The 27,615-nt window shown below is 38.1% G+C and overlaps 1 protein-coding gene across 2 annotated transcripts in view; it reads left to right on the forward strand.

The window, feature by feature from the left end:
- The window catches only part of ankfn1b (ankyrin repeat and fibronectin type III domain containing 1b), a 181,629-nt gene that overhangs the window by 18,230 nt on the left and 135,784 nt on the right, over positions 1–27,615 (forward strand). The window contains exons 1-3 of one of the 2 annotated variants that reach the window (XM_028044458.1): positions 2,608–3,208; positions 17,211–17,392; positions 25,460–25,683. In XM_028044458.1, the coding sequence (XP_027900259.1) occupies positions 3,090–3,208; positions 17,211–17,392; positions 25,460–25,683 (525 nt within the window). In that variant the 5' untranslated portion in view covers positions 2,608–3,089. Of the gene's footprint in view, positions 1–2,607; positions 3,209–17,210; positions 17,393–25,459; positions 25,684–27,615 lie in introns of those variants that run through there. The other variant, XM_028044467.1, reaches the window with a different exon arrangement.

Consider the following 27,615-nt stretch of genomic DNA (forward strand, 5'->3'; position numbering starts at 1 on the left):
AGAGACTAAGTCCCTTCAGTTTTTCACAAATTCACACAAAATCAACAGATCTCCAATTTTTTTTCTGATTTTGCTGCAAATTTCTCTCAAAATTGACCAAAAACTGGGTTTAAGTGACTGCTGTCTCAGCCTTACTGGATGTCAAGTAATAGTCCATGATCAATAAAAAGTCACATTTAACATCATATATTTTGATCGCATACCAATCACAAAAAACTGGAGAGACTGATCAGGTATTTATTTTTAAGAAACACTTATTGAATGCTGAAATAAATCACAATTTATTAATATTTTAACGGTTTAATCAGTATATTCTGGCCCTTTAAGAACATTCATATTAGCATTAAACTGATTTTTTATTTATCGCTGATAAAAAATTTATTGGGACAACGATGAATAAAAATTCTTATTGTGATAAATGATAAATGATGTGATAAATGCCCTGACGCACTGAATTATTTCTGTTTTTTATCTAATCAGATCTCAGTCTGACTGATTGTTTCGGACTCGTCTCAGTTAAATTGGATGACAGAAAATCCAATAAGGTAAGAATCTGAAGTCTGTCTGCGAAACCGTCTTGTGAATTTATTTGCAGTTGTTGTAAATGTGACCCAGGTGAATCAGGATCGAGTTAAAACTGACGTGGTTTGGGTGAGTGGATGCATGCGTTGGTGATGTTGAGGGGACATGAGAAGAGCTGCTGTCGTCCTGTTTGCTGCTCCGCCACCAGCTGACTGTTTGACGTGGCTCCCTGTTTATCTGCAATCAGAGCTGTAACTATTCATGACAGATTTCACTGCCGGGTGCGACACACTCCTACGTGAAGCTGTCAACTTGTGACCGAATCAGCCAGGACGCATTGTCGGTAGCGGGTCTGGACCGGGCCTCGGGCTCGGTAGTCAAAAGGAACGGCTTCAGGAGAGCCGCAGAAAGTCAAAGAGCGTGCAGCAAGTCTGAGGACGGAAGCAGGAAGTTTGAAAATGTGACCGTATTTTTAGAGGTTGCAAAGCAGACGAGACTTTTTATGGCCTGAACCAATGAAAACGCAGAGAAATGCACTAAAACATATTTATGAGTGGTCGAAAGACTTTACAAGGAACATTTTTCAAATCAAAGATATTTAAAAAAAAATTGTGTCTTTGAGATTAGGGTTGCACCGATTGCAGTTTTCTGGCCGATCGTCGATTGCCAATCTTATAAAAAGCCTAACCTATCGATTCAGATTGTTAAAGGTTCCAAAGCAAATGAGACTTTTTATAGCCTAAACCAATCAAAACAGAGTCTATGCAAAGAAATGCACTAAAACATATTTATCAGTGGTTGAAAGATTTTATTCAAGTAAAATCTTTGTCAAAATGTTTGGAAGCACATGTTTCAGGAACTGAAATCAAAGATATTCAAAAAATATTGTGATGTCTTGAGTTATTTGATTCTCTAGGAGCCTGATTTTAGCATAAGACTTCAGTCAGTCAATCAATCAATCAATCAATCAATCAGTCAAATAGTCACATTTTATTTGTTTAGCATCTTTCAGCAGCAACACAGTTCAAAGTTCTTTACATCACAGAAACACAAAGTCACAGAAACACAGCCAACAGCTGAATCGTTACATTTTACCATCGTTACACATCAGATCATTGATTATTGTTTCATTGATTATGTTTCAAAACCAACTCTAACCAAGTGGGCTTTTAGCCTTGATTTAAAGGAACTCAGTATTTTGGCAGTTTTCTGGAAGTTTGTTCCAGATTTGTGGTGGATAGAAGTTGACTGCTGCTTAGTTCTGGTTCTGATGCAAAGCAGAACCAGAACCAGAAGAGCTGAGGGGCCTGGAAGGTTGATCCAGCAGCAGCAGCAGATCTTTAAGCCGTTCAGTGATTTATAAACTAACATCAGTATTTTAAAGTCTGTTCTCTCAGTGGACTGTAGAACTGGGTGATGTTCTCTGTCTTCCTGGTTTTAGTCAGAACACCAGCAGCAGCGTTCTGGATCTGATGATTTTTTTTTTAAGCTGCCTTGTGAAGATGCTGCTGCAGTAATAAATGCAAAGATAAACAAATGGAGGAGTTTCTCTAGATGTTTTTGGGACATTAGTCCTCTAATCCTGGAAATGTTATTCAGGTGATAGAAGGCCGACTTTGTAACTGTCTTTATATGCAAGTATCGGCAGATCACCGAAAATGAAGAGAATCGCCACCAATCAGTGCAGCCCTTTTGAGATTTCTTCCTGTTGCCCAGAACTGCAAAAATAACCAGATTATTTTTCAATTCAGTTCAAATGACAAAAAACAATAATTAAAATGATTTTGCTGCCCTGAAACTGTAAATAATGAGAAAGTTGATAACTGGATGTTTCCATTCTTCTTTCTCTGTTTCCTCTGCTTCTGTTTTCCTCCCAGTTAAATAGAGTTACAGTCAGTGGGACTAACAGGTGAAGCTGGGATTGTGGCGCAGGTGTCCCCAGATTGAGAGCAGAGAGATGGAGGATGTTCTCTGCTCTTCAGCTTTGATTGGGAGACGTGTTTTTAGAAAAAACTCCTGCATGAAAGATAGCATGCAATAAAAAGGAGAGAGAGAAAGAGACGGGGGCTTCGGTACAAGCATCATTTTCTCCCATGAGCCTGAGAGGAGATCGCTGCTCAGCCGCCCTCCCTTTTCAATTTCTTTCTCTCTCTCCTCCTTGTCTGCTCTCCAGCGGAGGGGAGGAGGGGGCAGCGCTCCTGCTGTGTCGATGGGTAGGCAGTTACAAACGTTACTATTTCCAGAGAGTCAGTCAGTGTACACGCTCCGCGCGAAGTGGCAAGCCGTCGAGGGAGCAAAAAGAAAAACAAAAGCAAAAACCAGACGCAGAATTTCTGAGAGGCTTTGGGAAAAGATGGAGGTGATGCCCAGGACCCGCCGCTGAACCACGCCAAGCATCCGACCGGAACAGACACGTCCAAGTCTGGAGGAACTCTCGCAGGGATCTTGCGAGAATCTGGACTTTTCCAGGTTTATTCAAGAGTGGGGCAAGAGTGGGGGGGGAATAAAGGAGCCTGAGAGGCGGAGGAAGAAGGAAGGAAGGAAAGGAGGAAAGGAAAAAAAGAGAAATGGCAAGTTTCGGGAAACTCACCGACTACTTTAACCGCCGCAAGTCTCGAGAAGAGCTGCGGGTGGGGAGAAGCTCGCGGCGCAGTGGCAGCTACTGCTGCACGGTGGCAGAGGCCAGGTAACCCACGTGGGTGTGTGTGTGTGTGTGTGTGTGTGTGTGTGTGTGTGTGTGTGTGTGTGTGTGTGTGTGTGTGTGTGTGTGTGTGTGCAAAGGCATGCCAGCCTAAATGGCACCCTATAGAAAGCCGTCACTTCTCTGCGTTTAACACCAAGAGCACCTGCAGAGCTGAACACACACCTGTCAGGATCACAGGTGTTTGCTTCGGAGTGGCTCCCTGTTTGTGTGCGTTGTTACATAAGTGTGGAGGTTGCAGTGGATGTGTGCTGTCAGGCATGCTGCTGGAGCCCACTATAGGTTCTTCCCACTGACTCAGTTTCAACACGGAGCGTCTTTCTATAGATAGAAAGAGAAAAGCGTGGAGTCAACATGCTGGTTATGTGGAACGACGGAGCGTGGAGGGAGAGGGGGAAGCAGCCAGCAGCTCGTCTCGGCTCACATCTGCTTCACACGTTCACACTGTCGGCTTCCTACTAGCACTCAGGATGTGTTGCTGTTTATCATTCAGCGGCAGGGAAGTGGATTTACAGCAAACTGACTGCAGAGAAATGGGGAAATGATCAATCCTCCTTCGTCTTTTAGATCAAAAAAATCAAAAATTAAGAATGAAATCGTCTTTATTGGATTTATTTTAGAACATACCACTAGATACAAACAGATTCGCAAACTGAGAGTACAAAAATAATTTCAGTAGCATACTCTGAGATTTGAGTTAATCTATTAGGGCTGAAAAAAGATTAATCTTCATATTTATTAATCAGTTAATCGTGAACTGGAGTACACAGAATCAAAAAATTTGACTAATTGCTGAGAGAACAATGTACTCAGAGCATAATCTGAAATTTGTGTTAATTTATTATAGGGCTGAAATGATTAATCAGATCCATCATTAGATTTGTTACTTATTTTATTAATCGATTAATCGTTAACTGGGGCATAGAGACTCAAATGGACTCATTGTTGAAGGAACAATATGCTCAGAGGAGTAATTAAGCCAAATCTGCACAAAGATATGTGCATTTTGCATCGAAGATGAAAGAAATCCCTTTTTAAATATAGTTTTAGCTTCACATGTTAAAATTCTGTAAACAAAATTCTCCTGTAAGCACGTTTTGCTATGTCATTAATCAGTTGATCCAAAAATAATCACCAGATCAGCCCTGCAGTGGCGTTAAGTCAAGCAGGAAAAACTGAGTTTTTCACATGTTGATGTTTTAGCTGTAGCTGCTACAGATGATCTAGTGGTGACGACAGGAATGCTGTTGTTCCATTTTAGGCAATAAGATGTTTAGTTTTTTATTTAAAAAATAACTTACATATTTTATTTGCATCTTTGTGTCAATTTATAATAATGTAGATAAAGACTTCAAAAAAAAAAAAGCAAAATTTGCCAGTTGTTTATACAATTAATCGATTAATCGTCAGAACAGACGGATTAATTGATAAGTAAAGTGGTTGTTATTTGCAGCCCTTCTCCATCCAGTCCACCTTGCAGGTTCACTAGAGGGTTTGGGTCTGAAGCAGGCTGCCGTTGAACCATCTATGGATCGATTTCGTCATGTTTCTGGACCAATTGACGACCCATTTTTCAGATTGTCACCAGATGTTTAGTTGAAATTTTCAGGGTTTTTTTAAAGACTTTGTGAAACTACTAAGTTTCCCAGGGCTCTTGGTGGAGAAACAGGCCCACAGCATCACACATCCTCTACTTTACCTGAAAGTATACACGAGGTGCAGAGTTGCAGTTAAAATGGATGTTTACATTTGTGATGGTTGCTATGGATACACAATGAGCCCAAGGCGCCATTTTTTTTTGCTTCATTACTTTAATCTCTCTTTCCGTTCTTCTCACTGTACATTTTGCAAAGATCGATTGAATAAATTCAAAAATACTTTATTTATCCCAAATTATAAAGTATTAAAATTTCTTGGTTACATTTATTAAGGGGATTTTTATGGGCGCCATCATTTTGAGTGGTAATAATTACCACTTGAATAAATGTAATCAAATTAAATATGACATTTTTCTGACATTTTATGTGTGAAATTCACCTACACCTGAATTTATTTGAATATTTTTTCACACAAATTTGCTCGGGGAGCCAGTAACGTTTGCGCTTTACTTGTAAGTATCACCTTTAAACACTGAACCATCCCAGCAGACACAGTTGATTTAAAACCATTCAATTATATTTTGTCAGCGTTCTCGTATGCAGCATAAAAATGATCTCATCACGGCAGTTCGAGTTTCCACTTCATCACAGTTTCACCCCGTTTTCCGACACTTTTAATTTTGTATAACAGCTCTTTAATTAGCTCCATGAATTATTAAAGAGGGAAATCTGGTGGTGCATATTTTACATTCTCTGTTAATTCTTCTTGGACTTGCGGTATGGTCATATGTAGAATTTAGTTGTTTGAACAGAATAAATGTTATGTTTTATGATACAACAAAGAGACAAATTACTGCGGTGGAGTCAATCATCCTCCAATAAAGTCATGGAACAGCAGTTATTTTATGTATAATGTAAATAATTCACTGTTGTATAATAATGCTCTGCAAAAACCTTTAAAATATGATTTAGAGAAGATATGCAGGCACGAGAAATTAATATTGATTGATTATCAATCAGAGTACAATGTGTTGCTGTTAGCTAGGGGTCCTAATCTGCAAATGCGCTAATTTTTAAAAAGATTTATTTTATTAATATATATGTCTTATAATCAGCATAAAAAATATACCATAAAATATGAATTTTGTTCACATTACATGCTTACAAAGTTAGAAAGAACAAATAAACAAAAAAAAATCCCAAAATGAATGTAAAACTTAGTGGATCATGTTGTATGTACAACACAAAACTCTTGGTCAATAAATTAAACGTTTAAATGTTTTCAAAAACACATTGAACACATTTCTAACTTCACACATTTAACATCTTATATCTGTAAAGTAAACTCCATGAACCCAGATAAACTGGTGAAGATGCTGCCAAAAGGATTGTATAGTGTCACATTCCATGCAAATGCGCTAATAGTTGAGCTAATATTTTGTTTTGCTAATTTTGAACTATATGTTTAGCACAATTAGCTTTCCTCAATGTTAATTTTTCTGGATAAGCGCTAATTCTCCTTGGACACATGGTCGGTGTGAATATGGTTGAATTTAGCACTTTAGCATTAGCTTTGGCTAAACACCATGCTGATATGGTGCTTCATCGTTAGTGGAACAGCTTCTGATTAGTTCTTTAAGGTTAATGCTGCTAGCGTTTTAGCTAGCTGCTTTTGGTCTGCTTTATGCTGTCAGACTGGCTCTGCTGAAGGGATTTTTAATTTTTAAAAAAAACTTTTTTTAAAACCTTTGGCAGACTTAGTGCGGTTAGCAGCGATTTAATTAATGACTATACAAACGTGTTGGTCATATTTTACATTTGATCAAGTTGGTTTGCATGGAATGAGAAAAATATTTGCAATCTACTTGTTATATAAACTTAGATTATGTTTGTCTTTCTCATGGAAGGGCGTAAGCCAGGGGTGTCCAAACTTTTTGCAAAGAGGGCCAGATTTGATAAAGTCAAGATGCCTGGGGGCCAATAGTTTGTTCGGACATTTTTTAACCACAAAAGTGTCATGCAAATACACACTGTTACAAAACAATTTTCATTGTCACAATTATCTTTATTTTTCAAATGACAAAATAACCAAATATAAGCCACTCAGGCAACTCTAAAAGCAGAAATTCTGCTTTTCTTTCATATCTGGAGAGTCAGATAACATTGAACAAACTGTATAAAATACCTTAAATTTACATGAGTTTAAAAATATCTTTGCCTCAAGAACATTTTAAACAGGAGTTAAAGTAATGCAAAATTGTCTGTTATTATTAAATTTTAAAACAAGTGAATTTTGCTCTTGTCATTTACAATATCTTTCAGAAAGTAATAGTTTGTATCACATCGACAGGTTCATAACCAAATCTTACTCAAGAGTTTAATAAAAATAAGTGCCATAAATCCAAGTGCCATAAATGTTCTTTAGGCTCTTCACTGCTGATAGTGACAGACGTTACCGTTCAAAATACTCAGTTTCATGTCCTCAACTCTCAGTGCCACACTGTTACTGCCAGGCAAACATTTTTCTCAAATTCTTGCTTCTTCTCAGGGCAAAATGTTCTCCACCATTTTCATAACACAGTCTTTGATAAATGTATCTTCAGTAAAAGGTTTGCCATGTTTAGCTATTAACATTAACATCGTAGCTTGCTTTGGTGGTATTTTCTTTTGACTCAGGCCCAAAGAAATCGCTGTTGTGATGCCGGTGCAGCTTTGAGCTGCTTCAGTTTTTCAGCACGGTGACTCCCTGTTAGCTTGTTGTATGTGTTAGCATGTTTAGTCTGGTAGTGTCTCTTTACGTCAAAATCCTTAAACAAGGCAACCATCTCATTACAAATTAGACAAGCACAATTGCCTTGATTTTCAGAAAAGAAGTATTGTAATTCCCATCTCTCTTGAAAGCGGCGGCCTTCACTGTAAACTTTCCTCGTTTTCTTTGCAGTGGCCATGGCAGAAATGAGCGGAGAGCGGTTCGCTGCACGGAGGCAGACTGATAGTATTAAAGTGGTGCTGCCACCATTTGGTGAAAGGAGGAATTACAGTTTCAAGTTTTATGATTTATTTATTCTGTTTCACAGTGCAGGCGGGCCATAAATAATACATTATAAGACTGAAGCTGCGGGCCGTATGAAATCTGGCCGCGGGCCGTGATTGGCCCCCGGGCCGGACTTTGGACATGCCTGGCGTAAGCTAACAGATTAACAACATCAACAAATGCCCATATGGTGATGAATCTTTCTGATCTTTCTAGTAGATCAGAGAGTTTGTTCTTCAAATCTCAAAGCTTTAATACAAATGTCATTATCTCGTCTTTATGATTCTGGTGTCCAACTCAGAAGGTTTTGGGGGAGAAAATTGATGCCGCTGCTTTATATTTTCCAAACGTTATATTCTTTACTTACAGACAAAGTGTTAATGTGGGTGGAAAACAACACAAGATGTCCTGCCTTTATGAATCCCTCACGTCCCCACAGTTTGTCTCCCACTCAGCGTCTCTTTCTCTCAAGTCACCCCTTCCTACGCCTCTCCATCTTTTCATGTGTTCTCTCTCAGAAACTTTCCATTTCTATTGAACCATCACTTATCATTTCCTCTCTTTGTTGCCCTTTCTTACGCCGGCTCCCTGAAAGCCGCACTAACACATTAACACTGCCTCTTGTTTTTAGACGGATGAAACCAGGTGGAGACATGCTATTAACGGTCAACAGGCCTTCATTATTCCAGCAGTTGTTGATCACAGTCGTTAGATTTTCATGGTTCGATAATGTTAAGTAAAAACAACAGAGTTTCACAGGATTTACACAAATAAATTACATAGCTAACGTACAAGGATGGTTTGTGGATGACTGAGTGTAACCCAGATATTTGTGTCTTGTGGACAGTGACAATAATACGCCCAGTCAGAAGGTGGCGCCAAATACAGCAGATAAGAAAAAGAAGAAACAATTTTTTTGTAGAACCACGAAGGAGTTCTATAAAAACAGATGTTTTCCCAATGTGAATGAATAAAAAATTTATTCATCTTATCTTTTTACGTTCTTTTCTTCTACTTTACTCTTTTGAGAAAAACAATAGCGAGGGAGAGGGAAGTAGGTCAGCTATGCTAGCTTGACTATGAAAACCTTAACATGTAGATGTGCTGTGGAATTCTGTGTTTCGGTTCAGCTGCAAAATAAAAAAAGGCGACTCACACACCAACTCTGACAGATCATCAGTAAAGTAGGTGTTTAAATTAGTTAATCATCCAGTGCTGTTAGCTTAGCTAGTAGCAGCGGTAGCTAATCTACCACAGCGATCACTTACTAATAATCTGAAAATAAACATCAAGCCTGAAAACATAAAACTGTAACGGCCTGAGTGTTCTGTTCTTTGCGTGGGAAATGGTTGAGTGTGTTTTTGTTTTGGTGTTGAATCCTGAAACATAAAGTGGTGGTATTGTCAGTTGCTATGGCAACGAGTCAGCGTGTAGCGTAGCCGACAGAGCGAGAAAAAAAGTGGTTCTGAGTTGCTCTTTAATGGTTTTTCTGCGTTATTTTTCCCTTTGCTGTGAAGCAAAACATTAAATCAATAACAGCTTCAGGTTTAATTGAGGTAAAGCGATTGTTCTGTCGCAGCATGTAAAAGAATCGTCTTTTTGCCCTCTAGCGTTGTGCGCATGCATGAAATTTCCAGAATAATAAAAACATGAATGAGGTCTATGCACCAGCACACTGTTACCCCCCTGGATGCTATGAATAATTATACATACTTGCTTAAAAAAATTACAAATGTGTCTGAGTCCTTCATCAGTGCTAATTCAACCATGGGTTGTTGACGAACATTTTGTGAATAGATTCTGTCAGTAGAACAGAGAAAATCAAGAACTACTTCCTTTTTTTTCTTCAAAATAAGTGTCCTGGACGTAGATACGCTCTCCTTCATATCCGGGCTTCATAACGGCGCCTTTACCTCAGCAGACAGTCACATGTTGGCAGCAACTAATATTGCTTTGTGACAGATTGTACTGAAAAGTTTTAATATTGTGACCAGATCTCATTACACCGCTAATACACACGTGTGTGAATCAGGACAGAATATCAGCTGTAGCAGGGAGGGTTTCCACTCAAATAGAGTCTCAGTGAATAAAAAGAAATTGGGCTCATGGCCTCATTAATCACCTGTTTCCAGTGTTTTGTCAATGCCGTGCACACTGTGCCCTCCTGGCATTTTCTAATGTTGAAGATATCTCTGTAACCATCTGATTTAAACACTGGATTTGTACGTTTTAGGTTTTAGCTGCACCTTTGACAAACTTCAAACTTCTTATTGTTTTGTCTTATTTAGGAGTGCACCAATTTATTGGTGCCGATACTTACACATGAAGCCGATCTTATCTAGAAATCAACCCCCTCTTCTGCTGACAGGCCGGTCCACCAGGTCAAGTCAGTCACCCCGACTCGGCGACTTTCTTCCTATTTTTAACGAAATTTCAGACAAGAAAAATTGGTATCCAAAATTGGAATGGGTTGGTCAGGATTCTTAAAGGTTGGTGATTGGCCAAAAAACTGCAATCTAGGCTCTTGTAAACGATTATTTTAGTAATCGAGTATTTTGTCGATTATTCTTACGATTAATCAAGTAATCGAATAAAGAATTTGATGAGGTAAAAGTTGGTAAATTCTACCATACAGCAGTGTTGCTGTCGGATTTCAGCATCGGCCTAATTTCTCATAATTGTGCATCCCTAACAGTTCTGTAGTTTAGAAAATTACCCTGTAACAATAGTAGCTCCATTTTTAAGTTAACCTGGACAAAATTATACAAAAGTATGAAATGATATTCAATTTAATAACAAAGCAGCAGGCTCTCAAAGACACTTAAAAAATGTCTAAAAACCAGTTTTTAGTTAATGTATTCATCTTCAGTCAATTTAATAGATGAACTCTCACTTTGCCAAAACGTTTATAGCTTTTATGTTCATGTTAGCGACGGGATTTGGCTCCTTCGTCATACATAAAAACATAAATGGCAGCTATGCACCGCCACGATGCGCTCCGCCACCCATTTGTTGAGACCTGGATGATGGTAAATTCATTTTCCGGATTCGTCCATAAAGCTACAGTTACACTAACAATCAATTAACTAACAGGCGTGTTCAGTCTATCTGCTCACATGTATAAATACACCTGTAGCAGTCTTCCGCGCCGTTAAGGCATCGCTCCAGTTAATTTAAGAATTCTCATTGGTCCCCCGAAAAACGACAACAACCCGGACATTATCATCGAATTTGAAAATTGGACGTTATCCTGCAATCACTTAACAACAACTCATAGGTGGAAGTGAGAGCGTTGTGCAACATAAATAACGACCCAGCCGGAACACGATGCGCTAAATAATAAAACATAATTTAACCAAACTTCAAGGCAGATAAATTTCCCCGGGGAATTTTAACAATCAAGAAACTCGAATCATTTGGGGACTCCAAGTCTCATTATCTGAAAAAGTATATTAAATAAGTTTCACTTTTACATGAAATGGGGTTTTAAAGTGATTCTGTTGTCAAACTAAGTTTATGTTTTATGGATGCCAGTTTCCTTCCTATGAAAGAAACATTACACACTTTTGCAGCTTCCTGCAGCCGGAGCCGTAATTCCTGCGGTTTCGTGAGTGAGATGAACAGCCTTCGGTAGAGCGGAGTGATTGAGAGCCCGTCTGTGATGAACCAGTAAATGTCCAGCCTGAAAGCCGTAGAGAGAGTCCACACGCTTCAGCTCGTCATTAAAGCGGATCAATGCAGCTTCGCTCAATTTATTTGCTTTATTGACTCCGGTGTCTGCTGAATGACTGAAGGATAAAGATAAAGATTAATCGGCTCTTAACGTATTGCTCCCAGATTTTCTCATCCAGATACCAAAGAAAATCTGCTTTTATCTCCCCTTCAACTCTGCTGGGCACAAACCAGGTGGAAAGATGAAAACATATTTAACTCGACAAGAAATACAAGAAATTTTCTGTCCTTTTTTACATACTTTATAAAAAAAGTATAAATTTCATGCCTCCATCAACAATTAACACTTTTATCAAATTTTGATTGTTCTTTATTCATCTCAAATGACAATACATTTTGCCTAACAGTAAAATATTTCAAATATAATGAAGCAAAATAATCAAAACCAGTCTGAAGTTACAGAGCTGTTTTCCTGCTTCACTGAAGCCAAAAATTATTTCAACTTTAGTTAAAATATTCACAAGTAAAACATGGATTATCTTTGTCCAAAAGGCATAAATTTCCACCCCAAAAAATATAATTTTCCTTGATTAAAGGAATACATTTACAATATTAGAATTAAAGTATTCTCTGGCATTATAAAGTTGGGAATTGCATGAAATAAAATCTTTTCTGGTCTCGGATTAAGTTTTCTGGGTCTAGATTCGCCATGCACGCCTCAAACGGACGTAAAATAAATTTTACGTCACAAATTTCTGCCTTTATGATGTCAGGAAATTTGTTTTACTTCAGACAAATTTCAAAGTTTACAATGTCAGCAAATATCATAGTCTAAATTTGTGAATTGATGCCTTTAATCATGGAAAAATCTCATTTTTATATCAAATGTAACAGCTTTTTAAGTTGGCTTTTTACTTGCAAATATGAGATTTTTCTTTCTTTCTTTTATTTTATTTTATTATTTGGTGGAAATATTCTGTGGCCATTCATACAGAAAATTAGCTGAAAAGACTTAGAGGTACATTAATGCTTCCTATTTTCAAACTGTATCCTTCTTTATGTTTTTTTTTCTACAAGATCATTTAACAATAATTATGTCTAAATTGATGTTTAAGAGATAAAAACTCTTTTTAGTTTTGTTACGATTTAGATTAATGCATCTTTTATTAATTTTGCTCCTTTAACATTTACAAAAAACACTGCAAACATTTCCTAATCTACTAAACCCCTGATGTTTAATTTAAAGACATGAGCGCCTGTTCAGTCTTACTGACTGAAATGTCTTTGAAAAAGCCACAGTTTCCTTTTTGCACCTTTTGTGTTTTGTTTTTAAGCACAGCACAGATGCTGGAAACAGCCAAGCGAGTCTCATTCATTCAGTAGCAGCTCTGAAACCCAGGAGTGTTGCCGTCAGTCTGACCTGCTTGCTCCGCTTTTAGCGTTTTGAAAAAGATCGGCTTTTCAGTTTCCAACCAGCCAGTCGCTGATTAGAGCATAAAATGATCAAATTCCAGTCGCAGATTATTGTTTTAAATGCATCTACACATGAATCTGTAATTGAAATAATCATCTTTGTTTTTTTGTTTTTTTATTAACCACCAATAACTGAAGTTTACCATGATGAAGATAAATCAAAATTCTTCACAGTAGCAGATGTGATAAATGCCAATCCCCAGTGGAAAAAATCCTAAAGCGCCTCAGTTTCACTGATTTTGGACTAAAAATTAACTTTACGGTTTTTGTACATCTTTACCAGGTGATAAGGCAACAGATCCAGTATTTGTGTCACGCTTGGAAAAGTAAAATATTGATTGAAAACTACAAATTTAACTAAAAACTCAAAAGCAAATACAAAAATAGGATTTTTTTTCTTTCTCTACATTAAAACACACCAAAATGTTCAAAAACTGAATTTGTTACTCTGTGCTTCTTTCTGCACTCTGCGTTTTTTTCAGTTCAACAGGAAGTAAACATTTCAAAATAATTAAAAGAACAACAATTTCTCAATAAAGCTAACCTGAACTGATATTAATCTTACTGAAAAGCCAAAAAGTGTTTGTGAATCACACTGGACACGGCGGTTCTGCATACAAACTGCTAAAGCGATTCAGGATTCAGCAGCGTTCTGCATTCAAAATCATTTCTGTCCATTTTTATTTTTTTTATTCTTTCACAAAGTGTCCGGGTTGACGAATGGCTGGACGTCGAAGCCTGAGGGTTGCGTGTTCTACTTTTAGCCTTAAAATGGGTCACTAACACAAACCGCTGCGCTTGTCTGGATCTGGAGCGTGGGCCTGTGGATGTGGGAGAATGGCACATTTCCCCCGGGGGGCGCCGGCGAGTCCGAGAACAGAAGATTTTCTAGAGTTTTCTTCCACGCCAAACTGACGAGCTGGATTGTAGGACATGTTTTTCTAACACTTTCTGTTAAAAAATTACAAATCCTGCAGTGTTTTTTTCACACATTTTGACTAGTTTTGCTCATGTCTGTCATTCATAGTGAATCTCGATTATTCTCTGCATATTTCCAGTTTATGTGACACATAAACAAGAGACGTGGCTGTTGTCCAGAACATCTGTGAACATAAAACTGTTGATTCTTCCAACCTGATGGTATAGATTGCTGCTGGGAGGTGAAGGAAAACAAAAAACAAGGCTCTTCACTCCTCATCTCTGCTCTCTCCTCTTCTTTTCACCCCCTTTTTTGTAGTCAGTGTCGCTTAGCAACAGGTCCTTTGGATGAGTGAAACCCAAATTGTCAGAGCGGCCTGGGCCGACTGTTCAACCCTGTGTGCGTTATCATCATGCTGTGCCGGTGGGAGGCTGACAACTGTGTTTGTGCAAATGTAGAGAGTGCGGCTGGCTGTAAGTGTTTACAAGCGGACTCTTAGTCGCTTCACCTCCAGGCAGCTTCATGGAGTGTGTGTGTGTGTGTGTGTGTGTGAGAGAGAGAGAGAGAGAGAGCGCGCTTCAGGCAAATACTTTTTTCTTCCTCGCACACGTCGGTATGGATCGCCAAGGAGTGAGAAACTTGTCGGCTTCTGCTGTTATCAAAGTGTTTCCTGCCTACATGTGAAAAGCAGGATTCACCTTCAGTGGGTTTAAATATTCCCAACCCATGCACACCTGCGTTTCCCACCAGGTTGGAGTTTAATCGCTGATGTCGGTGCGTTGCTTCTGAGACCCGTGGATGTGCTGATCTAGAATCTGCTCTCGGTTTATCTAATTGATCCCCAGAGTTAGATAAACTTAAGCCTGCAATATAAACTGCAGAACACGCACAGAGGAAGAGAGGAGGGAAAAGAATCGCTTCTCTCACTGCCCACCTTTACAAAAAAATTTTAAATAAATAAATGGGAAACCTATGAAAAAATATATTTTTATAAAAAAATAAAGACTGGACTTAAAAACCAGTGTTACATTTTTGTATTTCATTATTACAAAGGCTTAAAAATAAAATCCAGCAGTTTTTTTTTCCAGTAGGTTGATTTTTTCGTGTCTGGAAAATGAGCTGTTTGAAAAACGTCTTGACGAATCGCATTGTGCCGTTACCTAGCAACCCCAGCAAGGCGGTAGCTTTACATGGCTTTATGTACCGCTTACTGCACTTTTGTTGGTTGTGCAGGAGGCTCCACTTTTGCTTGTCAAAGATGTACGGTTGTATAATTGCTCATCTGTTTGCAGCCATTTTCAAGTGTGAGTGTTAAAGGTGAGTTGGGGGGCGTGGCCAGCAGCACTTATTTGGATTTAAAGGGACAGGACACCCGAAAGCAGCTCATTAGGGCAGATTTATGATTTTGGACAAAAACATGTAATAAACATGTAACAGGTTAGATTTATATCTAACCTGTTTAAGGAAGCGTAATAGATCACCTTTAAGGATGAGGTGGATTTTTGGCCACATTTAAATTTGTGTATTTTGTAAAATTGTGATGGAAACACTTTGCATCACGCCAGTTTGCATACAACAACAGTAAGCTTGTTTTTAGGGAATACTGATATGTTTTCTTAATGTAAAAGTGTCAACAAATCTGGCATTCAGAGAAGAGAGACTGGAAGAACAATCTCTGGAATAAAGTCAGAAGAAGTTCTGTTTCCAGAGTCAAAGTGTGGGAACCTTCTGTCCTACACACCAAACAGGGTGTGTGAGGAGCAGAATACAAATGCACACCGCACTGTTCAGATTTTTTTGAGTGAAATTTGACTTGTTGGACTATTGCACAAAAGGCCATTGAAATAAAGGGAAGCCTGTGGTTGTATTGCGAGAAAGCGGTATTAAAACCTGAAGACAGTTATTGCCATGTAAATGTAAAACAGGGCTGCAGCCATTAAAAGCTTTTCTGGTCCAGTCCGTTTTTTACATGAGATCCATCAGGCATTTTGTTCTGAAGAATCTCTGCTTACAGCTACATTTACAGCTGTGCCTCCTCTTGGTACTCATGGTATTTAGGATGTATATTTCAGAAGCCGTTTCCAGGATATTTAACATTCATAAAAAAGTCACTTTGGTGTTTAAATACCTTTTTTATCCAGGATCTCTGCAGCTCCAAGTGAAATCTACGCAGAAAAAATTGTCTTCTGCAAATTTTGGAGCAAATTTTCTTTGAAATAATTCTTCAACACTGAATCGGTTGGCAGAGTAGCTAATCATGTTGAATATTTTTATCTTTCCTCTAAGATATAGATTAATTTCTAAAACCTATAGTAGTGTATGAATATTTATCACCAGCATTCCTTCACAGTGTAGAATTTCATATTATTGTTTCCCACTTCTTTCTTTCTCTTTCTCTTCTTATGTAACTTGTTTCTTGAAATGTTTTGTGCTGTCAGTATATTTTCCTTATTGCTTTCCAGCTTCAGGTTTTTAGTTACAATGAATGGAAATAAATTAAAACCCGTACATTTGTGTGCAAAATCCAACTAAATAAATGAATAAATGGCATTCTGTGTGTGTTTTGTTTTAGCACTTTGCCAAGATGTTCGCTTGATTGCTTCTATTGATTTCTGATGTGATGATGTCGGCTGCTATGATGAATCAATTAGTCATCTGCAAGAACCTGGGTCTGATTAAGCAGAACTGGAACTTATTGATCCCTGAAAATGCTTTTTGTCATTAATAGGAGTCCGTATGCATTGCTGTATACTTCTATATATGTAATGATAATTTTTTCTTGACTATAAAATATCCAGAAGTTATTTTGATGAATAATTATATTGACGTTTTGAGACCATTTTCAAGTAATATAAATAATAATGTAATAATAATGCAGAATACATTCTCAATGATCAATAAACTTTAAATTGTAATGAATATTTAATGCTGGAGCTGGAAGACATGTTAAATATCCAAAATAAATAAACAAAACAACAAATATAATTAATTATGGAGTCTCTGTAACCAATATTAGGTGAGACCAAAGTGCCAAATTGAAAACTTTTATCATGCAGTTTTTGGTAGAAAGAGAGAAAAGAGAAAACGATAAATCATGCAAATGGAAATTATTGAGTTTTAATTTATCATGCAACTAACTGAGTCATTGTTTATTATTACAGGCCTATTTGCATATTTAAAATTGTATCATATTCAGTTTTAATTTGCAGCTTTCTCCATTACAATAATTGTATTCTTGTCGAAAGTATCAATAAACCAAACAGATCTATTCTCCATGTCTTATTTCTGAAGGTCTCTGGAAAGGAACCTGCAGCGACCCCTACTGGCGAAGTCACGTACTCTCCCCAGCATCCCCCAGTCGCCGACCGTATCCAGGGTCCACCACTCGGACTTGATTGGTGGGAGTCCGCCCCGCAGGAAAAACCCTCCACCTGCCACCAGCCAATCAAAGGCCTGCACTCTGCCCCCTGCAGGTAAACAGCAGCAGTTTCTCAAACTTAATCAAACACACAGAGGACCACTTACCTGATTTAACAAACACTCACCCCTGCAATAACACATCTTAATATATACAACCTGAAGGAAAGATATTAGTCTCTTAACTCATTGTCTTTGGTCCTCCGATTGTGAAGAATGGCGATGTTTTGTAAATGTGACTGGCCACAACAACTCACGAACACGTCAATTCAGGGCACTTTGAGTCATTTACAGTATGGATTCTAAACTTTCCCCAATGATAGAAAATATATGGCGATCAAAAAATTTATTTACTACAAGTGTTGTGTGGACTAATAATATTTTAAGACTATTTGTAATTTACAATAGACTTGAGTTGCTTTGGCAAAAACAAACATTTTATTTCAGCCAGTAGATAGCCCAACATGAATAATTTTATTTTAGGTGTTAAGATGCAGTTAGTCAACGTGGGGCGCAGCATGTGAACATGCTATGTATCGTAATAGTGTTCAAAAACAAAAGTTCAGCAACTCATCCTCAAAAACTTTCCACCGATATCTTTAGCTTTTCTTTTTAGTGACCCGGTCTGAAGCCATATATGCATTATTAATGTTAAACACAATCCTTGGGTAAACTAACTGTGGCATTGCACTTTGAGCTCACGTAACGGCAAATAAACTGTTGTTTACATGCAGTACTTTACGTACCAGTAGGGGGCGCCCGCGGGCCACAGTTTGAAAAAGGCTCACTTAGAGGCACCAGTCAGCTTTTTTTGTTGTGCTTTTTCCTCCACTGATTGTGAGGAGTGATGTTCACACCTTCATGACTTTTTTTCTAATGGTGTCATCAGCATTGGTTATTTAAGTCTTTCTCAGGCTGTGGTCCCCGCACCACCGCAGGTCCCCACACCACCGGAGGTCCCCACACCACCGCAGGTCCCCGCACCACCGGAGGTCCCCGCACCACCGCAGGTCCATGGACCACTGCTATGTGGACAACCATTTATTTGCCATGACTTGGGCTGAAAATGCGACGCTACAGCTAGCTTACCTAAGGAATGTGTTAAAAAACAATGGATAAATGGCTTTAAACACTTTTAAAAAAAGCTGAAGATACAGTGGAAAAGAAACAACGGCAGGAATACTTATATAATCGGAGGAAGCTGAGTCAGACCTGCAGCGAGTTTTGTGTCATTCACAAGCGATTCAATTCTTTTGAGCGACTCTATGCCATGAACAGTAAGACTCAAGTCTATCGTTTTATTGTGCTTCTAATTTACAAATAGCCCTAAATGTTGTTAATGAACACAGTACCCCTTTGCCAAAACATTTGGACAGCACTGACTTATGAAGTAAGAGCACCTTGAACTTAAGGCTACATGGTGTTGTGGTATCCTTTAGCTGCTTTTACAAAACTGTAAAGTACATAAAAGCCCAAACTAAAGTGTTCAGATATGCCAAACATGACCTATTTCTTTCACCTTTCTGCCATCTGCTGCTCTGATTCTGATATTTGCTTCACATGACAGAGCACGCAGCATCCAGTTGTCTCAGAGGCAGCAGATGTGGTAGACCCTCTATCTCGCTCTCTCTGATCTCTTGTCTCTCTCTCCTTCTTGCTTGTAAATCAAACGGCGTTCCCTTACCTGAGAGGGAAAACATGTCATGGAGAATCTTGAAGCTGAAGCCCCCTGACAGAGAGTGCTTTCATTTGAAAAGAAAAATCCATCCTTGTTAAGAAAACACTTACAGGTAATGTGAAAGGATTGCGTACAGCGGGGATTCATAAATAAAACAGATTATTGGAGAGAAAATATATTTTTTCATTGTTATTTCTCAAGAAGACACATTCCTAACCAAAGAGTGAGAGACGTAATGAATGCTATGGGAAGCATCGCTGTTCTTTTTTTAATATTGACCTACATGCAGTGGGTTATGATGCTTTAGTACCAACACATCTGAATCAAACAAATGATTAACAACCTTTGCAAAAGTTGTTGATCAGCCTTTTGATTCAGGTGTTGGAAGCAGAGGTGCATCTCTAGTGCTGTCAATCGATTAAAACCTTCAGTCAGATTAATCACAATGAACAATAAGCTGTGGTGGAAACACGTTTATTATGCACATGTAGGAATACGTCTAACATCAATGTTAGATGCACCGCTTCCAACTCTAAACTGAACAAATTCAAAGTGGTGTTTGCTCATGGAAAGTAAAGCTAAACGTTAGTTAACTGGAGCGCTCCGACTTCAGAGCCTATCCAAGTAGAACACAGCAAAGAAAAAAGTACGAGTTGTGAGAGACCAGCGTAGGCGTGCTAGTTGTTAGCCTCTCCAAAGCTAGCACTGGCTAGTACTCTCTTTCTCATTTGCCAATGCCAGCTGCTCGGTTAGCGGCGCCAACGTACCATTAATCATGTCAGTAACTAATATCGGAATGGCTTTAGCCTCCTCTGACAAGGAAGTAGTCACTACAGGTGTCCGATACAGAGTTCTCATCTGACGTCACACTTCTGTGAACGTTGTAGCTGACAGACATCTTGGCAGGCAGTTGCTATGGAGTTGCTATGACAACAATAAAAAAGACACAAGCTTAGAACTAGCTCTCACCTTGTTCCTATCTAACTTATAAACAATGCAAGTACATTACAACTATTACTCAATTGCAATTTTTGAGTACTCTACCAACCTTTGTATGATACTAAGATAAATATCAATGATATTTACTGTAGTACTTACTGCCAAACTACCAAAATGAGCTTAGCTAGTGTAGCTATCTGCTAGCTATGTGTTTGTTACTACAGTCAGCAGAACCTTGCTTGTTTGCCAGTCAGCAGAACCTTGATATTCACACAAAAAGTTTGTGCGTCCTTTACAAAGCTGTTGAAACATTGATTATATGGGTCCATGGATTCCAGGCTGTGAAGCTCCTCCATGTTGTTCACTAGGTGGTTAACCAGGTGATTAACTACTGTATGTCATAGTTTGAGATTGGAGGCAGTTTGTCTACATTGTTTGACATACAGTATTTTCCTTCTTCGTCTCAAATCTTGACTCTTTGTCGATCCTGACAGCAGCCATTTTGTTCATCATCTATCTTTCTCTTGCACATTGGTTAAGAGTGTCCCCATATTTTCTCTTTGTTGGTCTCGAAGCGCATGGATCTGCTATGTGATTGCCTACCAAGATGGCGCAGATCACTTCCAGTTCAGACTTTTGAAAAGTATGGAACATTGTTAACGCATTTTGAAAAGCGGCAGTGGCAGAATCATGCTGTGGGGTGACTCTACTATCTAAAAAGACTTAGTTGTAATAAAGTATCAAAATCCAGCAGAGTGACACAAATGCATCTTATATTGACACTGAACAGGAGCAACTTTTTGGCTAATTCTGGCGCATTTACAAAAATGTTAATCAATGTGCTTTATCCAAGTATGCTTAATTTAATTGAATTAGTCATGCAAGCACAACATAAGGTGGGATTTCGTGCAACATGTAGACAAAGAATGTTTAACTTCTCATTTTCTTGGCTTAAATTTGAATCAAAGTTGACACGACCTTATTTAGAGATTAATTTCGTTCCGACATGCCAAGGAGAAGCAGAACTCCATTAACCTTACTGAGCTTTTCTGATGGCTTTTTTTCCCTCTATGTTCTAAAATTATCACAGCCAATATTCGATTCATTCCACAGCAATTTGGTAATTTTAGTGCTTAATACTTGGTGAAAAACAAAACGTAAGGAGAAATAATCTCTCTGCTTTTGTCTGGTCTATCTTGGCCTCCAGTTGGAACAATGACTTGATTATTTTATCAATAAACCCACTTTATTAGAGGAGCCTGAGCTCCATCCATCAATGCCCTAATCCAATAAATCCTTCCCGCCGCTGCGTTCTAATGATCCCAACCGAACCGTCGCCGGATTCGGACCCAGGTTCTGCCATTTTATGAACATCCTAACTGCCTTTGTCTCTCTTCTGTTTCCTCTTGTTCGGCTGTTGCTCCGATGCAAATATCAAATTAAAGAACCTGGTCTCACGTGGCTCCTTGTTGCCTAGCAACTACTGTCATCGACCATGATGCGACCTCACTCTTTCCACCACTCCTTATCCCTGCAGGAGCGGAAAGACAACTTCTTTTTTTTTCCCCTTCCCTCGCTGCTCCTCGGTTTAATAACCAAGCCGCACTTCATTCAGGGATTTAAGCCGCGGCTGATATTAGTAAGAGTAACTCACCAGCCTCTCTCTCTTTCTCTCTGTCTGGTGTCACAGTGTAATCCAGCTGTGGAAGCCAGGTGTGTACTTGAACATGTTTTGCATTTGACCCAACTGGGAAAAAATATTTCTTTTTCTGTTTTTTTTTTTTTTTTTTACAAAGAAGTGTGATTATGATCAGTTTGATGTTTGACTGCCTTGCAATCTATTCTTATTTCCTTCTTAAATACAGCAAACAATTTGAGCCAGCTGTTCTGCGGTTGGTTACAAAGGTGGACACAAGTTTTCATGCATTCCTAGCATCTGCACAGCCAGTTAATTACTGGTGTTTTGGCTCTGCACAAACACAAAGTCTTACCAAGTATGTTTGGTCAAGTTTCTAGAGCAAATATCTTAGTTTTGTCTTATTTCAAGTGTACTAACTTAAAAGTATTTTTGTAGCTAGATATAGAGGCTTGTTTTAAGTAAATAATTCCTTAATATTGATGAGAAAGTACTGGTTCTATTGTCAGATTATTTCACTTATAACAAGACATTTTCACATGTTATAAGTTAATTTATCTGCCAGAGGAACTAGAACTTTTTCAACAATACTAAAGAATTATTTACTTAAAACAATAGCTGTATATCTTGCTGAAAAGTTTCTATTAAGTTAGTCTTATTCCATGTGTACTAAGATATTTGCACTAGAAACTAGACCAAAAATACTTAGTAAATTGTTGTGTTTTTGCTGTGCGTGCAGCAGCAGAACTTCTGGATGTAGCGTTAATTCAACTAACATGGACGAAACGGGTCCATCTGGTTTTGTCTCAGCTTCTGTTACAAAATCCATTCATGTTGCTTGGATTTGTTTCACAGTTTTCAAACTACAAAGTGTGCTGATTTTTAGTACACATAATTGTGAAATAGGATAATCCTTATTGTCATTACACCAGCAGAGTTTGGTAGTGACTAGTTACATTTACTTGAGTAACTTTTTTTGAAAAAACATACTTTTAGGAGTACTACACTGTACTTTTTATTTTTACTTGAGTAATTTTATTATGAAGTATCTCTACTCTGAAAGTTTCTGGATTCTCTAACCACTGAATGAAAACAAACATGTTTTATTAAAGTTTCACAACTGGAGTACAGTTTGGGTTGCCAGTTAATGGCACAGTATGACTCAACAATCGGGAGGTTTTTGAAAGGGCTCGTTTTCCAGACACCAAAACACATTAGCCTATTGTCAGAAAACAAGTAGGTGTTTTCTTGAAGTATTTTACACCCAAATTGAATAACAAAAATGTGCCAAGTGTGAACTTTGCATAATAGATCCCTTTTAATAAAATATACTGGAGTTTGTGGTTTTAACATAATAAAACTTTAGCTAGGCACCATTTTGTATATCTTAGCCTTGGACTGTTTGCAAAAATGTAAAAAGAAAAACCCCACCATTTTCTTCCAAAGTTTGGATTTTATATCTTCATTTCCTCCTGATTTTCAGGAAGTGCCGCCTCTCGGAGGAACTGTTTTCTCCTACACATTCATTTCCATGTTTGTGCTGCTCAGCCTCCCTTCAGCGGCTCTCTCAGGACGCTTCACACTGACAGCAGCGCAGGCAGCAGCCGCAGCATTTACTGCAATTTATGTCTACAGACATCAGCTCTGCTGGCGTCTGCATGCCAGCAGAGTTTCAGAAAATCAACGTCACTTAGCTGTGATGCAAAAAATATACCTTTCTGCATGTTGTCGAAGACTTTCTGAATCATACATGTACTACACAGATAAAAACACTTTTAACTAACCAGAACAATACTAATACACACACCAACATGTCTGCAGATCATTGTTCTGTTTAGGTTTTCTCCAGGTTCTCCATTTCCTTGTTCTGTCCAAAAAGATGAACCCTAGGATAGCTCGTCATTCTAAATTGACTATTGTTCTGCTCCATAAATTGGCCCCATACCATGTCTCATACGACGCGTAGCAGTTCAGAGCACAGTCCTTAAGGAAAATTTTAGACACCTGCCTGTTAACGCTTCAGTATTCAGATTCACCTCTTCATGGATTTTTCTGTACGTAACTTCAAGTTATTTGTGGAGAATTGTCCTATTTCCAGATTTTATATAGTGTTCATTTAAAATATTGGAAAGAAAAAGCAGCCTAGTATAAAGCAGAAGTTTGGAATTTAGTAAATTTTTTTCCAGAGTTGGAGAGTAACTAGTTACATTTACTCAATTACATTTACTTGAGTAACTTTTTGAAATTTTACTATGAAGTATCTCTACTCTTAAGTAAAATGTCTGGATTCTCTACTGAATGAAAAACAAACATATTCACCAGGCACAGACACACCTGCAGTTTTTTACTAAAGTTTCATAAGTTTTATATTGAAATAATAATAATTATTATTTATTGATTCATTTATGTATTTATTTGGAAACATTTTCTTTTGTCACTTATAGAAATTCCTGTCATTTCCGTCCTTAAAATACCAAAATTTTCACATAACTGCAAAAGACCTATAAGTGTCCCGCATGCGCAGTAGAGGGCGCAGTAACGTCACACATAGAGAGCGTGCTCACTATTTTGCCAAACGCCATAAGAGAAAAGTAGAAGAAGAAGCTCAGTGTTTGCGGAAGTGAACATGGATGCTAATGGTGTAGCATATTTTACGATTTTGAAGTTGTTGTCCGACCGGAGCCAGAACATTAACAACTTAATCCTCGTTATTGTCCGTCATGGTTGTTGTTTTTCTTCCCGCTTGCGTGTATCAGGACGCAGAATAGTGACGTTTGTCGAGTTTCAATGACGTTCCGGTCGGAAGAATGCGACATGGACGTACAGACTCGGATCCATCTGAAAAGATCAGATAAGTATCAGATTTAGAACCACATATCCAAATAGCCTGGTTCACATCGGAAAAATCTGATCTGTGTTGTTCAGACTGTCAAGAAAAGATCAGCTACAGGTCACATTAAGAAAAAAAACACAAAAAAACAGTCTGATTGGTGTCACTTCAGTCTGCTGTGTGAACGCAGCCTTAAATCTGGTGCAAATGATCTTTTATTAATGTGTTTTCCCCACTTTATCCATGTTTTAAATAAACTAAAAAAATAAAAATCAAATAATCTCATAATCAATTTTAAATGAGCTTGATCATTTAAATTCTGATTATTAATATGTTTTGAAGGGCAATTTTGAGACTTCAATATTCATTTTGTTCATTTTTGGTTGTGTGCAGTTTTTATTTCTGTTTTATTTGTTTTTGGTTGTATTTAGTTCAATTGCCTTTCTTTACAAAAAAGTTTATTTGAGATTGCAAACTTATGCCTTTTTAAATAATTTACTTGTAAATGTTCTCAAAACAACAATAATATTGTTTATCACTATAATTTCTGCATCGTTTGTCCTTACAGAGCCCAGATTGCTCTGTTGTTGCAACATGTTGACTTGGACCGTTTTTGGCTCTGGTGTCGGCTGAAGAGGCTTCGTTAACAGTTTAATGAGCGCTGCTGGAAGATGTTTGACAAACGTCGGATGCAGAGCGATGAGAGTCGGACTTGATTGGTGCAGCACAGCTTCGCTCCGACAGCACAGATCCGTCTCTGCTGTGGAAGAAAAACGCGAGCGTTGCTGCAGAACTCTTGCTTTGTTGTAAATGAGCCATCATTTCTGTCCAGCAGCTGTAATCATAATCAAGTTGTTCATAAGTCAGGTGAAGAATAATATGGTTAGAAAGCAGCTGAGCTTAAAGGGAAGCTAAATTACATTCCAGGCGTGTTTTATGGAGGCCGTCGTCAGATGACAGCTTCCGATAATTGTGTCGTCCAATTTGTCTTGCTCTCATTTATCTACCTGTCTCTGTTTTTTCCCCCTCTCTGCTTCTAGGGGAGCTGTGGCGATTGGAGGACGACGTGGAGGGAGACGACGAGACGGAGCAGAGCGGCAGCACTGAGGCCCGCCCACTCTCCCAGTCGCCGTTCTCCCACTTCCGGGCGCGGGCCGCCTACCTCCGTAAGAGCATGTCGGCCGACGACCACCTGGACATGGGCCTGGACTACAGCTCAACCAAGACGGCGCGCAGCAACAAGGGCAAGCTCAAGAGGAAATTTGTGAGTGTGAGCGCTTTGCATTTTATAAACATCTTCTTGTTTAGAAGGTGCTTCAGTGTTGCTCAGCGTGGATCTTTGATTCTTTCTGATTTCTCATAAAAGGAATTTCAGTTAAAATGTGGCTTGCAAAAGAAATGGAGATAAATCGCTGTTGTATTAAATGCAATACATATTTCAGCAATGCACTCTTCAGTGACAATGTTGCTATAAGTGTTTCCCTACTGTTGGCCACTGGAGTCAGATTTTTTATTTTCTCTCTGAATGTTAACTTTAATCTCATAGTTCAGACTTTTTCTTAGAATTTCTGACATTAATCTCTGGATTTAGACTTTTGTTTCTCTCGGAATTTCGATATTTTTCTCAGAACACTGACTTTAACTTTTTTCCTTGAAATTCCAACGTTAATATCAGTATTCTGATGTGACTCAAGAATTCTGACTTCTTTCTTAGAAATTCTGACATTTGGCAAATTTAGCCTTTTGTTTCGATCAGAATTCTGACTTGCTTTTTTGAAGAATTACGGCTTTTCCTCCCTGAAATTCTGACTATTTTCCTCCGAATTCTAACTTTAATCTCAGAATTCTGACTGTTTTCTAAGAAATTTTAATCATTTTAATTCTACGTTTTTTTCCCTTTCCATTTTCTTTCAGAATTCTGACTTTTTTCTCTTAGAAATTCTGAAATTAATCTCAGAAATGAGACTTTTGTTTCCCTCTGAATTATTACTTTCATTTTGGAATTCTGACCTTTTTTCCATGGAATTCTGACTCCGGACTTTAAGTCGCATTTGTCACAAATATGTTAGGAAATGGAAACAACATGCATAAGTCCTGTTTTAAAAAAATATTTTGAAACATGGGACTTTCTCCATGTCATCTGCTGACTTGTTGAGTTCAGTTACCTGATTCTGAAAGAAGTCATGAATTTAGTGAGATATTACTATTTAGTGAGGAAAACCTCATAAACCTGATAAATGTTACCTTTTTATTTACTGATGAGTCGGCGCTGAGGCCTGTGATTTTTAAACAGTGAATATTCAAAAAGCAGCTTCAGGAAACTGCGGCAGAGCAGCTTTAAAGTTACTGGTTTAATGAAATATTGAACCACACACAGTTTGAAAAAAGCTGTTTTCCTGGTGGTGGTTGTTCAGTGAAGCTGTTGGCCTGGTTGCATGCAGTCAGCCGGGTCCAGAACATTTTCTGGCTACAGCTTTAGATCAACACTAAGCCAGTTGAGCCGTTTCAGATATAATGAGCAGGAACTTGCTGTTTGCTGCTTCAACAGCTTTATGCGTGTTTTGTTTTCGGATTTGCATGAAGCAAACAGAATGTTAAACCCTTTAAACGCGTTTGTAGACAGGAGACGAAACCCAGCGGCTTTTTCTACATCAGAAAGTTCAGCGCCGGAAGAGCCGAACTGAAAATGTTCCTCCATCTTTATCGCTCTCTACCTGCTGAACTGGGCCAACTTCTGTTTCTAAATAGAATAGAATAGAATTACTTTATTCATCCCAGCAGGGAAATTATTTCGCAGTTACAGCAGCAAATCCACTGTACGCAATTAATAATAACTTAACGTGAAAATATTTCAAAGAGTCAATGCTGTGATTGATCCCGAAAAGGTTAAATTGATAGTTGGTGTCAGAAAAAAATTAATCTTAATTATTTCTAATCAAAGGCATTAAATCTAAAACGTGCATGCACTTAAACTGTTAGAATTTTGTTTTTAAAAACGTGGATATCCATAAAGTTTTATTAAATTTGGGCATTTTTTATAACACACATAAATATTCAAAGACCAAATAGTTTTTATTTACTTATTTTTACTTAATTCTTACCAGTTTATTAAGTAAATTGGAAATAATTAATGTGATTTCTGTAATCTGAATTGGAATAAAGCTTAAAACTATAATATATAGTTTTTGTCTGTCGT

This window comes from Xiphophorus couchianus, chromosome 2 (genome assembly GCF_001444195.1).
Source record: "Xiphophorus couchianus chromosome 2, X_couchianus-1.0, whole genome shotgun sequence".
Lineage (NCBI taxonomy): Eukaryota > Metazoa > Chordata > Actinopteri > Cyprinodontiformes > Poeciliidae > Xiphophorus > Xiphophorus couchianus.